At 40.3% G+C, this 13485-nt stretch overlaps 1 protein-coding gene across 1 annotated transcript in view; it reads right to left on the bottom strand.

Annotated features, from left to right (window-relative positions):
* The window catches only part of LOC139278184 (dynein axonemal heavy chain 5-like), a 382562-nt gene that overhangs the window by 242667 nt on the left and 126410 nt on the right, over positions 1–13485 (bottom strand). The window contains exons 21-26 of the mRNA XM_070896837.1: positions 11244–11431; positions 10110–10212; positions 4982–5109; positions 2963–3164; positions 1504–1739; positions 40–258 (exon numbers count right to left, since the gene is read on the bottom strand). Of these exons, the coding sequence (XP_070752938.1) occupies positions 40–258; positions 1504–1739; positions 2963–3164; positions 4982–5109; positions 10110–10212; positions 11244–11431 (1076 nt within the window). The remainder of the gene's footprint in view (positions 1–39; positions 259–1503; positions 1740–2962; positions 3165–4981; positions 5110–10109; positions 10213–11243; positions 11432–13485) is intronic.

The raw sequence follows: 13485 nt of genomic DNA, 5'->3' as shown, positions 1-13485 counted from the left end.
TATAACTTGTGGAACTTTTTAATATAGTGTTATTATTACCTTTTCATAGTCCTGACAAAATGTATTAGAATCTTCCAAGAATGTTTTAACATTGATGATCAGTTCAGCACGGAATGAAGGTTGCAAAGAAATGAGATGATTCTGTACTCCTGTTCCATGCATAAGGAGCTTTTCCCATGTGTAACGCAATGTATCCACTCTGTCAGAGACTTCTTTAATTACTTGCATCTCATATTTATTCAGCATGGCATAAAATTCCTGCAATATTTTAAAATACAATCCAATAAAAGAACAGATTTTTGCTTTCAAAATGTGCATCCTTTAGTCTTATTTTTTCCTCGATTTCTTTATTTTCTTCCAGTATAGCCTTACAGTGTTCTCATTTACATGTAGAGCTCTTTCAAAGCTGTCCCTACATCTTATTGTATAATACCAGTACAAAACCTGCTCACAGTCTTTTGATAATTCAAAGTCAAATTTAAAAAATTCAATTATCCAACAATTTGAATTAAGCAACATAAATAACACAGTAAAAGTGGGGCAATTAATGCAAAACAAAATTTAATTATCAGATAATTTGAATGAAGCAACTTTGAATTAAGAGACTGTAGTCACAACTGTAAAGGTTTTGGGGTGTTTGGACAATATTATTATTCCACCAGCCTACTGAGGTTCAGTACATAGAATTACATATTATATAGAATTTTCAGCACAGAAACAGGCCATTCGGTCCAACAAGTCAATGCCAGTGTTTATGCTCCACACGAGCCTCCTCCCCCCTTATTTCATCTCACCCTATCCACACATCTTTCTATTCCTTTTTCCCTCATATACATATTTAGCTTCCCCTTAAATGTATCTATGGCCCCATAAATACATCCATGAGAATGCAGTTAAGGTTCAGGATGCAATAGAAGGAGATTTAATATAAACTATGGTACTGTTTCTACAAGAGAATTAAATTATGTTATATCAGAGTATGAAAAGATTGGTTAATTTTGTCCTCATCAAATGAGGTAGGTCACTGCTGGGGAGCAGAATACTTTTTAAAAGTTTTGTCACCAGTATCAACATAAAGCATCCTCAGGTCAAGTATAAACATGGGTTAATTGTAAGCTAAACTGTCTGCAGTGCCTTAACCAGCTTTAGAACAACAAACCCTACTGTGAGAGTTCTATCCCCACCCCACGCTAGCTACACTAGTAGGCGGGAAATTATTCCTGAATTATAGGCAGATTAATGCTGTGGACACCGCACTCACCAGGTACTGGTTCAAACTGCCCAAATTCTTTCACATGACACTCTCTCAGATCAATTTCTTTTAATACCATCGGACAGAGATTTTCACCTAGCGAGTTGGACTGGATCACTTGCCCCAGAGGTGAAAAGAGCAGATGGGATTGAGAAGTTCAGTATTTTAGATGTATTATTACCTAGAACTATTGTGAAGGAATAATAACCATTGTGATAAGTTGTTTTAATAAAGGTTGAAAATGCTCTTACCTCAATAGGCCCAATTTGTAAATCAATGTTAATCTGTTTTTCCCGGATCTCTTTCAAAGAACCCATGATTATTCTAATATCATCCATATCATTGACTGGACGATTTAATTTCTTTGAAGTCTCTTCTACAAAGATCAAGATATTTTCCAGATTTGTTCTATATTTTTCATTGCAGTGGTGAGAATACCCAATCATCCAGGCTCTGCTTTCTTCAATCAAGGCTACCTTCAAATCATCTGTTTGAAAAAATTATATTTTAAATAAACCATTAAGGTAACTATTGTGGAGTTTCTGAATACTCATGGCAGAAAGTTTCCATGTGATATATCGATGGCCACAAACGGAAGATACTGTTGATATTGTGAAGGACTCAAGGAGGGTTTGAACAGCACAGTAAAGATTTTAGATCAAGTCACTGTATTAAGGTCCTATTAAGGTCCCCATGATCTTTTAGTCAATTTCTCATGGTGTTACTCATGGGGAGTCAAGACCGCGTGTAGTCTTTGGGTTAAGCAGAATGAGGTGCCAAGGGGATAATTAGACAAGGTCATGCAAACATAAAACAGTCCTCACTTTAAAGTCGTACTTTCTATCTTTATTTTTATATTTCCAATATAAGCTCCTATGTCCCCATTTATAATGGAAACTGCCTATGTAAACTCCTCCCACCAATGGTGGCAATGCAACACTTCCACTGGCAGGAGAATAAATTACAGCACGACGAGTTGACAAAGGCAGTTTCCGTTATAAATGTAAACATCGGAATTTACAATAGAAAAAGCTACATGCAGATGTAAGATTTTTAATGTGTACAGGCTTAAGATATAGATAGGTAGATATAAACAATAAGAAGATAGACTAGAAATTGAATTGTGCAGCACGCATTTACCATGTCGCGTTCTCGCCTCATTCAGCGGCAAGTATGCGTTACACACCGTATTGGTTAGCACGCAGATCAGGAACCTAACGCCTATTTCAGGCACTTTTCCAAAATTCATTGGTGCCTGAGCAACCAAACCAGCACTTTAGACTGTAGACTGCTACTGTACCACAAAGCTAAGTAAGAATGTTTTTACTCACCTGGATGTACAGGAGTTCTAATTTTAACTCCAATTAAAACTGTAGGCCGCTGCCAGATACTGCTCTTCATGTTGGTAGAACATATAGAACATTCAACGTTAGATTATGAAAAAAATGAAGGCATTATTTTTCTACAAGCATCTGAGGTTTTTTTTTTGCTGGGACTAAATGAATGCTAAAGCAGAATTGAATTTAATGCTCATGTTTCTACAGGCTTTACAAGTAAATGAAAATTGCACTTTGAGCAAAATGTTGGATTGTTTTATAAGTTCTGAAAATAATAACAATTTTGTCCAATTGCTGTTTTTTCCCTTAATTTATTTTAGCTTTCCAAAAACCATTGCACTTAATCTCATAAATCGAGCTCTGGAACATGTACCTGAACACAGTGCAAGAGCGCCCATACATATGATCCTGGGTTCAGCTTGAATTTGGACCTGCAGGTTGCGATAAAACTTGATTTGGAATTCAAAATCAGTCAGTGAAGGGTAATCTTTTATAAACTTTGCAAGAGTTTTTTCACGATCTTCCTTCCAGATATGATTGTAGCTGCTGAATTTTTCTAGAATTTCTTGTAGGCCCTAGGACAGGAACAGTCAAATCAAAATCTTTTGAATTCTAAGTATATTGAAATGTTGGGGGAATTATAATGGGTTTACTATTTTCATAGAAACATAGAATCATAGAATGATGCAGCACAGAAGGAGGCCATTCGTCCCATTGTGCCTGTGCCAGCTCTTTGAAAGAGCTATCCAATTAGTCCCATTCCTCTGTCTTTTTCCCATAACCTTGCAAATTCTCCCCTTCAAGTATTTATCCAATTCCCCTTTGAAAGTTATTATTGAATCTGCTTCCACCATGCTTTCAGGCAGTGCATTCTAGATCATATCAAATCGATGTGTATTTTTTTTTCCTCATATCACCTCAGGTTCTTTTGCCAATTACCTTAAATCTGTGTCCTCTGGTTACCGACCCTTCCGCCACTGGAAATAGTTTCTCCTTATTTACTAATCAAAATCCTTCACGATTTTGAACATCTCTATCAAATCTCCCCTTAATCTTCTCTACTCTAAGGAAAACAACCTCAGTTTCTCAAGTCTCTCCACATAACTGAAATCTTTCATCCCCGGTACCACTACCATGTCAGTAAATCTCCTCTGCACACTCACTAAGGCCTTGACATTTTTCTAAAATACAGTGCCCAGAATTGAACATAATACTCCAGCTGGAGCCGAACCAGTGTTTTATAAAGGTTTAACATAACTTCTTTGCTCTTGTACTCTATACCTCTATTTATAAAGCCAAGTATCCCATATGCCTTTTTAATAGCTTCTCAATTTGTCATGCCACCTTCAAAACTTGTGAACATACACCCCCAGATCTCTCTGTTCCTGCACCCCCTTTAAAATTGCACCATTTAGTTTATACTGCCTCTCCTCATTTTTCTTACCAAAACGAAACATTTCACATTGCTCTGCATTAAGTTGAATCTGCCATGCATTTACCCGTTCACCCATTTCACCAGTCTGGCTATGCGCACTTGGAGTCTGTTACTATCCTCCTCACTGTTTGTTACATTTCCGAGTTTCGTGTCATCTGCAAACTTTGAAATGATATACCCAAGTCCAGGTCATTACTATATATGAAAAAGTGCAAATTTTGTCAACATTACAAAATATTTTACCTGTATTACATGGAAAAAAACAACTTGCAAACTTAGCCCCAAAAAGATTAAAGCAAAAATGTTTAAATTTGTTCAGTATATGATTTGTGCAGGAAGTGACCTTGATTAGCCAAATGGCTTATCCCTGCTCTAAGCTTACTTATGCACCTGCATTTCCATCCTCTTATCCTTGCTTCTTAGCTCGACACTGTAGTTCCTTGGCCGAGAGATGGGATTGTGAATGCTAATCCATAATTGGCAGTCAGGCAGAGAGCCTTTGGGATAAGGACTGTCTTCCTGACCACTTTTCCACTCCCAGGTGTGCCAAGTTTCATTACTGTGTGGTATTTAAAATATTCTGATAGCATGTCTGACCCTTTGTACTCAGAACCACATGCACCAGGCTCAGCCAAGATCTGGCGAAACCTGCCACATCCACTCATTGAAAGGCTGGGATTCAAATGCAAGCCCAGTAAATAATAGCCCAGTGCTCTGCTTCTGCCATAAAACATTTCAGACATGGCCTTTGAAACACATGTATCAAGCTAATGAAAAATTACTGTGAGCTTACAAATATTCATATTATGTTCCCTTCCTAATATTTTAATAGACTTTTAACCATTCAAAATAAACAATGTTTCACTAAAAAAAACAGAGAGCGCAATTAGATATGAGCGCATTTATGCATTTGTACTTAAACATCACTCACAGTCATTTCCAGGCTAATTCTTTTACCTTTCTAAATGAATTGACAGTCGATGAAATAAGAGAAAGCAGCTTAATTATCTCTTTATTTTCTGAAATTATCTTGTAGTAATTGTTAGCCTGGGCGTAGACAGCAACCATATCTGGCACAGTATTATCTGAAATTAAGACGGTACATTTTGTTTGTATTCTATTATAGAAGAGCAATATAGTGTCTTATCACATCACTCAGGACATCCAAAAATACCACATGAAACAATCTACTTTGAGGTGCGATCACTATTGCTATGTACACATAGCAATGTACCTCAAACATCATCATAGGCAGTCCCTCGGAATCGAGGAAGACTTGCTTCCACGCTAAAAGTGAGTTCTCAGGTAGCTGTACAGTCCAATGCGGGAATTACAGTCTCTGTCACAGGTGAGGCAGATAGTGGTTGAAGGAAAGGGTGGGTGGGGAGTTTGCTTTGTCGCATGCTCCTTTCACTGTCTGCGCTTGATTTCTGCATGGTCTCGGCGACGAGACTCGAGGTGCTCAGTGCCCTCCCGGATGCTCTTCCTCCATTTTGAGCAGTCTTGGGCCAGGAATTCCCAGGTGCTGGGGGCATGTTGCACTTTATCAAGGAGACTTTGAGGGTGTCCTTGAAACGTTTCCTCTGTCCACCTGGGTTTAGGTGTTCCGAGTAGAACGCTTGCTTCGGGAAACTCGTGTTGGGCATGCGGACGAGATGGCCTGCCCAACGGAGCTGGGCGTATGAAAGCATGGGCCTTACACTAAACATCCGTAAGACAAGGTCCTCCACCAACCTGACCGCACCACTCAGGACTGCCTCCCGATCATCAAAGTCCACGGCACGGCCTTGGACAACGTGGACCATTTTCCGTACCTCGGGAGCGTACTGTCAGCAAGGGCAGACATCAATGACGAGGTCCGACGCCGCCTCCAGTGTGCCAGCGCAGCCTTCGGTCGCCTGAGGAAGAGAGTGTTTGAAGACCAGGACCTCAAATCTGGCACCAAGCTTATGGTCTATAGGGCAGTAGTGATACCCGCCCTCCTATATGGCTCAGAGGCATGGACCATATACAGCAGTACTTCAAACAGCAGTGAGATGAATGACCAGATTATCTGTTTTCGTGGTGTTGGTTGAGGGAAATATGTTGGCCTGGACACTGGGAAACCTCCTTGCTTTCCTTCAAATAGTGCCAAGGAACATTCATCTGAATCATTGGAATAGGTAGAAAGAGCCTTGATTTAACACTTCATCCATGTGACGGAACCTCTGAATGTAGTTGTGCATTGGAGTGTCAGCTTAGATTCATGTGCTCAAGTCCGAGAGTAAGACTTAATGCACAATCTTCTGACTCAGAAGTGAGAGTGCTACGACTAAGAGAAGCTCATAACAATAAAAAACATCACTCTACTTCAATATTATTTTTTAACAATTACAGCCCAATAAACAGCAATTTGGCATGTTTCAAATGGAGCCTTCCTGTGAGTATAAACAAATAGAATTGATTGATATATATCTGAACAAAAAGAAAATTCATGATAAGTTGTTTTTAACAGAACAATAAGCTACGTGAACAGTTGTCCCAGCACCGATCCCTGTGGCACACCACTAACCACTGATTTCCAACCCGAAAAGGACCCATTTATCCCGACTCTCTGCTTTCTGTTAGCCAGCCAATTCTCGATCCATGCTAATACATTTCCACTGACTCCGCGTACCTTTATCTTCTGCAGTAACCTTTTGTGTGGCACCTTATCGAATGCCTTTTGGAAATCTAAATACATCACATTCATCGGTACACCTCTATCCACCATGCTCGTTATATCCTCAAAGAATTCCAGTAAATTAGTTAAACATGATTTCCCCTTCATGAATCCATGTTGCGTCTGCTTGATTGCACTATTCCTATTTAGATGTCCCGCTATTTCTTCCTTAATGATAGCTTCAAGCATTTTCCCCACTATAGATGTTAAACTAACCGGCCTATAGTTACCTGCCCTTTTATCTGCCCCCTTTTTTAAACAGAGGCGTTACATTAGCTGCTTTCCAATCCGATGGTACCTCACCAGAGTCCAGAGAATTTTGGTAGATTATAACGAATGCATCTGCTATAACTTCCACCATCTCTTTTAATACCCTGGGATGCATTTCATCAAGACCAGGGGACTTGTCTACCTTGAGATCCATTAGCCTGTCCAGAACTACCCCTCTAGTGATAGTCATTGTCTCAAGGTCCTCCCTTCCCACATTCCCGCGACCAGCAATTTTTGGCATGGTTTTTGTGTCTTCCACTGTGAAGACCGAAGCAAAATAATTGTTTAAGGTCTCAGCCATTTCCACATTTCCCACTATCAAATCCCCCCTCTCATCTTCTAAGGGACCAACATTTACTTTAGTCACTCTTTTCCGTTTTATATATCGGTAAAAGCTTTTACTATCTGTTTTTATGTTTTGTGCAAGTTTACTTTCGTAATCTATCTTTCCTTTCTTTATTGCTTTCTTAGTCATTCTTTGCTGTCATTTAAAATTTTCCCAATCTTCTAGTTTCCCACTAACCTTGGCCACCTTATACGCAGTTTTTAATTTGATACTCTCCTTTGTTTCCTTGGTTATCCACGGCTGGTTATCCCTTCTCTTACCGCCCTTCTTTTTCACTGGAAAATATTTTTGTTGAGCACTATGAAAGAGCTCCTTAAAAGTCCTCCACTGTTCCTCAATTGTGCCACCGTTTAGTCTGTGTTCCCAGTCTACTTTAGCCAAGTCTGCCCTCATCCCACTGTAGTCCCCTTTGTTTAAGCATAGTACACTTGTTTGAGACACTATTTCTTCACCCTCAATCTGTATTACAAATTCAACCATACTGTGATCACTCATTCCGAGAGGATCTTTTACTAGGAGATCGTTTATTATTCCTGTCTCATTATACAGGACCAGATCTAAGATGGCTTGCTCCCTTTTAGGTTCTGTAACATACTGTTCTAAGAAACAATCCCGTATGCATTCTATGAATTCCTCCTCAAGGCTACCCCGTGCGATTTGATTTGACCAATTGATATGCAGGTTAAAATCCCCCATGATTACTGCCGTTCCTTTTTTACATGCCTCCATTATTCCCTTGATTATTGTCCGCCCCACCGTGAAGTTATTATTTGGGGGCCTATAAACTACGCCCACCAGTGACTTTTTCCCCTTAATATTTCTAATCTCCACCCACAATGATTCAACATTTTGTTCATTAGAGCCAATATCATCTCTCACAACTGCCCTGATATCATCCTTTATTAACAGAGCTACCCCACCTCCTTTCCCTTCTTGTCTATCTTTCCGAATTGTCAGATACCCCTGTATGTTTAATTCCCAGTCTTGGCCACCCTGCAACCACGTTTCTGTAATGGCCACCAAATCATACCCATTTGTAATGATTTGTGCCGTCAACACATTTACTTTGTTTCAATGAGATCATTGCTCATTCTTCTAAACTTTAGAGAATATAGGCCTAGTCTACTCAATCTCTTCTCATGGGACCAGCCCCCCATCCCTGTAATCAGTATGGTGAACCTACGTTGCACTTGCTTTATGGCAAGCATATCCTTCCTTAGGTAAGGAAACCAAAACTATAAACAATACTCCAGGTGTGGTCTCACCAGAGCCTTATATAATTGCAGTAAAACACCTTTACTCTTATACTCAAATCCTCTTGTAATAAAGTCCAACATACCATTTGCTTTCTTAATTGCTTGCTGTACTTGCGTGTTAACTTTCAATGATTTGTGTACAAGGACATCCAGATCCCTCTGAACACCAACATTTCCTAATCTTTCACCATTTAAAAAATACTCTGTTTTTCTATTTTTCCTACCAAAGTGGATAACTTCACATTTCTCAACATTATATTCAATTTGCCATATTCTTGCCCATTCACTTAAGCTGTTTATTATCCCATTAAAGCCTCTTTGCATCCTCCTCACCACTTAGCTTTGTATCATCAGCAAACTTGAATATATTACATTCAGTCCCCTCATCCAAATCATTGATAAATATTGTGAATAACTGAGACTGTAGCATTGATCCTTGCGGCACCCCACTAGTTACAGCCTGCCAACCCGAAAATGACCCGTTTATTCCGACTCTGTTTTCTGTCCGTTAACCAATCCTCAATCCATGCTAGTATATTACCCCCAATACCATGAGTCCTAATTTTGTTTAATAACCACTTGTGTGGCACCTTATCGAATGCCTTCTGAAGATCAAATACACCACATCCATTGGTTCCCCCTTATCTATTTTGCTCGTTACATCCTCAAAAACTTTTACCTCTCGAATTTATGGATCCACTCTTTCCCCCTTCAAGCAGTCATTCACCCCTCTTCCACTCACGCAGGTACTTCCTCTCTCTCCTTAAAATACCAAATTTATTTCTCCTTACAAAGGGATAATCGCTTCAGAAAGGCATTATCTCCTTTCTCCACTTGACACAATCAGTCTCCCCCGAAATCCCCATGTTTGAGATACTGTCCAACATTTAATCCACTTTCAGTTCACAATGGTCCTCTTCTGCCCTAACTGTATCTCTGCTCCTGTTTACATACACCTCCGTCAATATCCTCCCCAACCCTGTTCACAGAGATACACTCTCCATTCCTGGTGCTTTTCTTACTGACAACCCTGGTTTCAGCTTCCAGCTGACACTATTGCTTCATCCTGGGAGCAGATTCTGAGGTAGATTTTCCTTGTCAGCCTAGGGATGCAAGAGCTTGATAGGGTGGGTATTGCAAAACTAGGCACATGCTGCTTACGGTTTCTGTCCATTAATTTTAAAGGGCAGAAAATATTGGGTAGCTTATGCCCAATTTTGCAATATGGGCTTCTGCCCAGGTACTGGGAAGGAAAATCCACCCATCAGTGTCCTACACTCTAGATGCCAATTTATGATCTGAAGAAAACTATTGCAAAATCAGGAATTCCTACCCACAGCATGCAACATAGAGTCCGCTCCCAAAATGAACCTATGGCATCAGGTACAAGTTGGAGCCAGGACTTGGAGTGAGATCACCCAGCCTGGTCCCTGGGTCAGCAAATTATTTGCTGCCATTTGTACATGTCTGGGTACAATGCATATACCTGCATCCATTGGTGTTGGAAATTACCTGATACGCTGCCATCACCAGTATCCATAAATACATCAATGGAGGAGTCATTCTGTGTGTCATTTCTTCGTAATTCAGCCATTCTATGCTTACTCATTTTTTTCTGTTAATGAAATTACAATATTTCAGTCTCTGTAAATGATTATTAGTTGCTTCGGTTTATTGATGTTTACCACCATATTTCTCCAGATAGTTTTCATAGTACATTATGGGCCAGATTTTTGCGAGGCTTGCGACCGGGTTTTCCCCATGATTTGACCCGCCGCGGCGAAAACCTGGTCGCAAAGCCCGGGCGGGATCCTTGGGTACCTGTTTGTGGGAGCGCTTCCAAATACTGCCGGGGAGAGGTGTGCTGACATGCAATGGCTCGGATTGTGTTTGTTTCCGAGTTTCAGCACTTTCCCGACCCGTACGCCGCGCCCAGAATAGCGACAGGTCAAACCTGTCGGTGCAGCCCTGCCAGCAGCGGCAAGTACGAAAACCTGCAAAAAAGGTAACTTAAATTTTTTATTTTTTACATTTTTTGCAGTGATTAGATAGGTAAGGGTCTTGTAAATGTTTTTAGAATGTTTTTTGGAATTCCCCCCCCCCTCCCAAGGCCTCTCTCACAGCGCACCCGACCCCAGACTAAAGTTGCCGAAACTCGCGTTTTGCGCCACGAATGCTTGTGCAACGCCTCCCTTACCAATGTGTCCCTAGTGCAGATGTATAGGCCAAAAGTTCGGCCTAAAAACGGTAGCGCAGCGAAAACGGTAAGTCTCACATATCGCTACCGTTTTCGCCGAAAAACCCCAAAAGCCGAAAATCTGGCCCTAGCCTGATATTTCACACTTACTGCAAGTTAAGAAATTGAGGCTTCCTGAATGGTATACATTACCTTGCCTTATAACTGAGTGAGTATTTCCTGCGTGCTGGCATTTACATCATTGAATTCCTCAAAGTTCAATTTGAAGTTTTCTATATATCTCCACTTCAAATTTGTTACAGTGACATTTGCTGAAGCGTATGGAGAAACAATGCAATGCAAGCAGCTTGGGGAGAAAATGCCTCAGTTTAAAAATAAATTCAGTTTTGCTTTGTATTGCCAAACTTCACTACATATTAGTCAAGGGTTAAAATGTCCATAATACATACTGTTGTCATCCTTTTCTTGCTCCACACAGATACTCCTTTTGAAACATTGATAATGCAGTCAGAGACTCTATTCAAAATGGACTGGGTTTCTTCCAGGGTAGGACGCAGCACAATATTAGGTATGACAAGGGAAATGTCAGCATGGAGAACTGATCTGAAGACTTGCTTCTGATAGTCAGCATCAGCATCTAAGATGAGAAAATCTGTCAAATCACAGCCTTGCATACTTGCCTATGATTGTTACTCTAGATTTGTTCAAGCTTATTTCCTGGAAGAATCAGAGCAAGGCCGGAAAACTCAGTCCAATAAAACTGATACAATCTTCACTGCAACTCTACCCGCTAATAGTTAATGTCCACATTATTATCTCAACTGTCCCATTATTCAATGCTTCAAACATTACCATGTTGAATACTTGATGAGTAAATTTGTTTCAGAAATTGATTATTAAAAATGTATTGAAATGTATTTTCCTTTATGAGAGAACACAGATGATAATGATGAATTCTCAAGTATAAAGGTCAATTTATTTTAGGTTAGTTCATGGGATGTGGATGACACTGGCAAAGCCACATTTATTTATTGCACACCCCCAGTTAGCCTGAGAAGGTGATGATGAGCCATCTCCTTGAACTGTTTCAGTCCTTGTGATCATAGACCCATACAACATAAAAGTTAGCATTTCAGCCCATCGTGCCTGTGCCAGCTCTTTGACAGAGCTATCCAATAAGTCCCACTCGCCTGATCTTTCTCCATGGCCCTCCAAAATGTTTCCTTTTCAAGCATATTACTATTGAATCAGCTTCCATCACGTCAGTGATAACGGTGTTCTCACGATGGTGCTTGGTGCTCGGATGGAACTCCAGGATATGAATCCAGCAACGATGAAGGAACGGCGATATATATGGGATGGTGTGTGGCTTGGAGTGAAATTTGGAGATGATGCTGTTCCCATGTCATGCTCTTGTTCTTCTTGCTGTTGGTGGAGACATTGGAGCTAGGAGATAATGTCTAAGTAGGCTTGGTGAGTTGCTGCAGCTCTTGCAACCCTGCCTGAATCAAGGCTATGATGAGGGCAGAATCCATGATTCTGGTGGGATCTGCACTGAGCTTTGGCAAGCAGGTTAATGGGTATCGCTTGATGGTATGTTGATGACTCCTTCCATCATTCTGCTGAAGATTGGGAGGAGGCCGATAGGATGGTAATTGACTGGGGTTAGATTTGTTCTGTTTTTTGTGGATAGGACACACCTGGGAAATTATAGTGTTGATGCCAGTGTCGTAGCTGCACTGGAATAAATTGGCTAGAGGGCTGTCTAATTCACAGTTAATAAGTGTCAAATGGTTCTGCTATTTATGTCGATGTCTTGGGAACTAAGATAGATCAACATTTGTAACATTAATACTGTTTGTTTGCATTTATAAGCCTTTTCCAGAATATTACCTTTCTGCACTCATACTAACCAGAAATCAAGTTTTCTAACTGGCTGCATAATGGCAATTTCATGATGTCATTCAATATTTCTGCATTTATAATAGTTCAGCCTCATCAAAGCAAATATGTTTCTGTTCTATGGGCTGGTAAACTATGTAAACTTGAGGTGATCCAAAACTCGGCTGCCCGTGTCCTAACTCGCACCAAGTCCCGCTCACCCATCACCCGTGCGCTTGCTGACCTAGTTAGGTAACATGTCGATTTCAAAATTCTCATCCTTGTTTTCAAATCCTTCCATGGTTTTGCTTCTCCTTTTTGCCTCTGTAACCTCCTTCAGCCCCACAACACCCGAGATATCTGCGCTCCTCTAATTTTGCTTTCTTGAGCATCCCTGATTATAATCGCTCAACCATTGATGGTCGTGCCTTCTGTTGCCCAAGTCCGAAGCTCTGGAATTCCCTGTCTTAACCTCTCCACCTCTCTGCCTCGCTGCCTCTCTTTCTTCCTTTAAGACAGTCCTTAAAACCTACCTCTTTTCACCTGGCCTAGTTTCTCCTTGTGTGGCTCGGTGTCAATTTTTTTGTCTCATAATACTCCTGTGAAGTGCCTTGGACGTTTCACTACGTTTCACTACGTTAAAGGCGCTATATAAATAGAAGTTGTTGTTGTTGGTGTAGTATAGCAAACTCTTACAATACTTACACAAATTGTTTAATTTGAATAATAATTTGTGTAAGCATTGCTCAATTATTTACATACCTCCAACAAATCCAAGTGTTGACTTTATATTGCCAAAACTAATTACAT

The sequence above is a fragment of the Pristiophorus japonicus genome, chromosome 13 (genome assembly GCF_044704955.1).
Source record: "Pristiophorus japonicus isolate sPriJap1 chromosome 13, sPriJap1.hap1, whole genome shotgun sequence".
Lineage (NCBI taxonomy): Eukaryota > Metazoa > Chordata > Chondrichthyes > Pristiophoridae > Pristiophorus > Pristiophorus japonicus.
The sequence above is the reverse complement of the archived record's forward strand: the minus strand, read 5'-3'. Positions and strand labels throughout refer to the sequence as shown.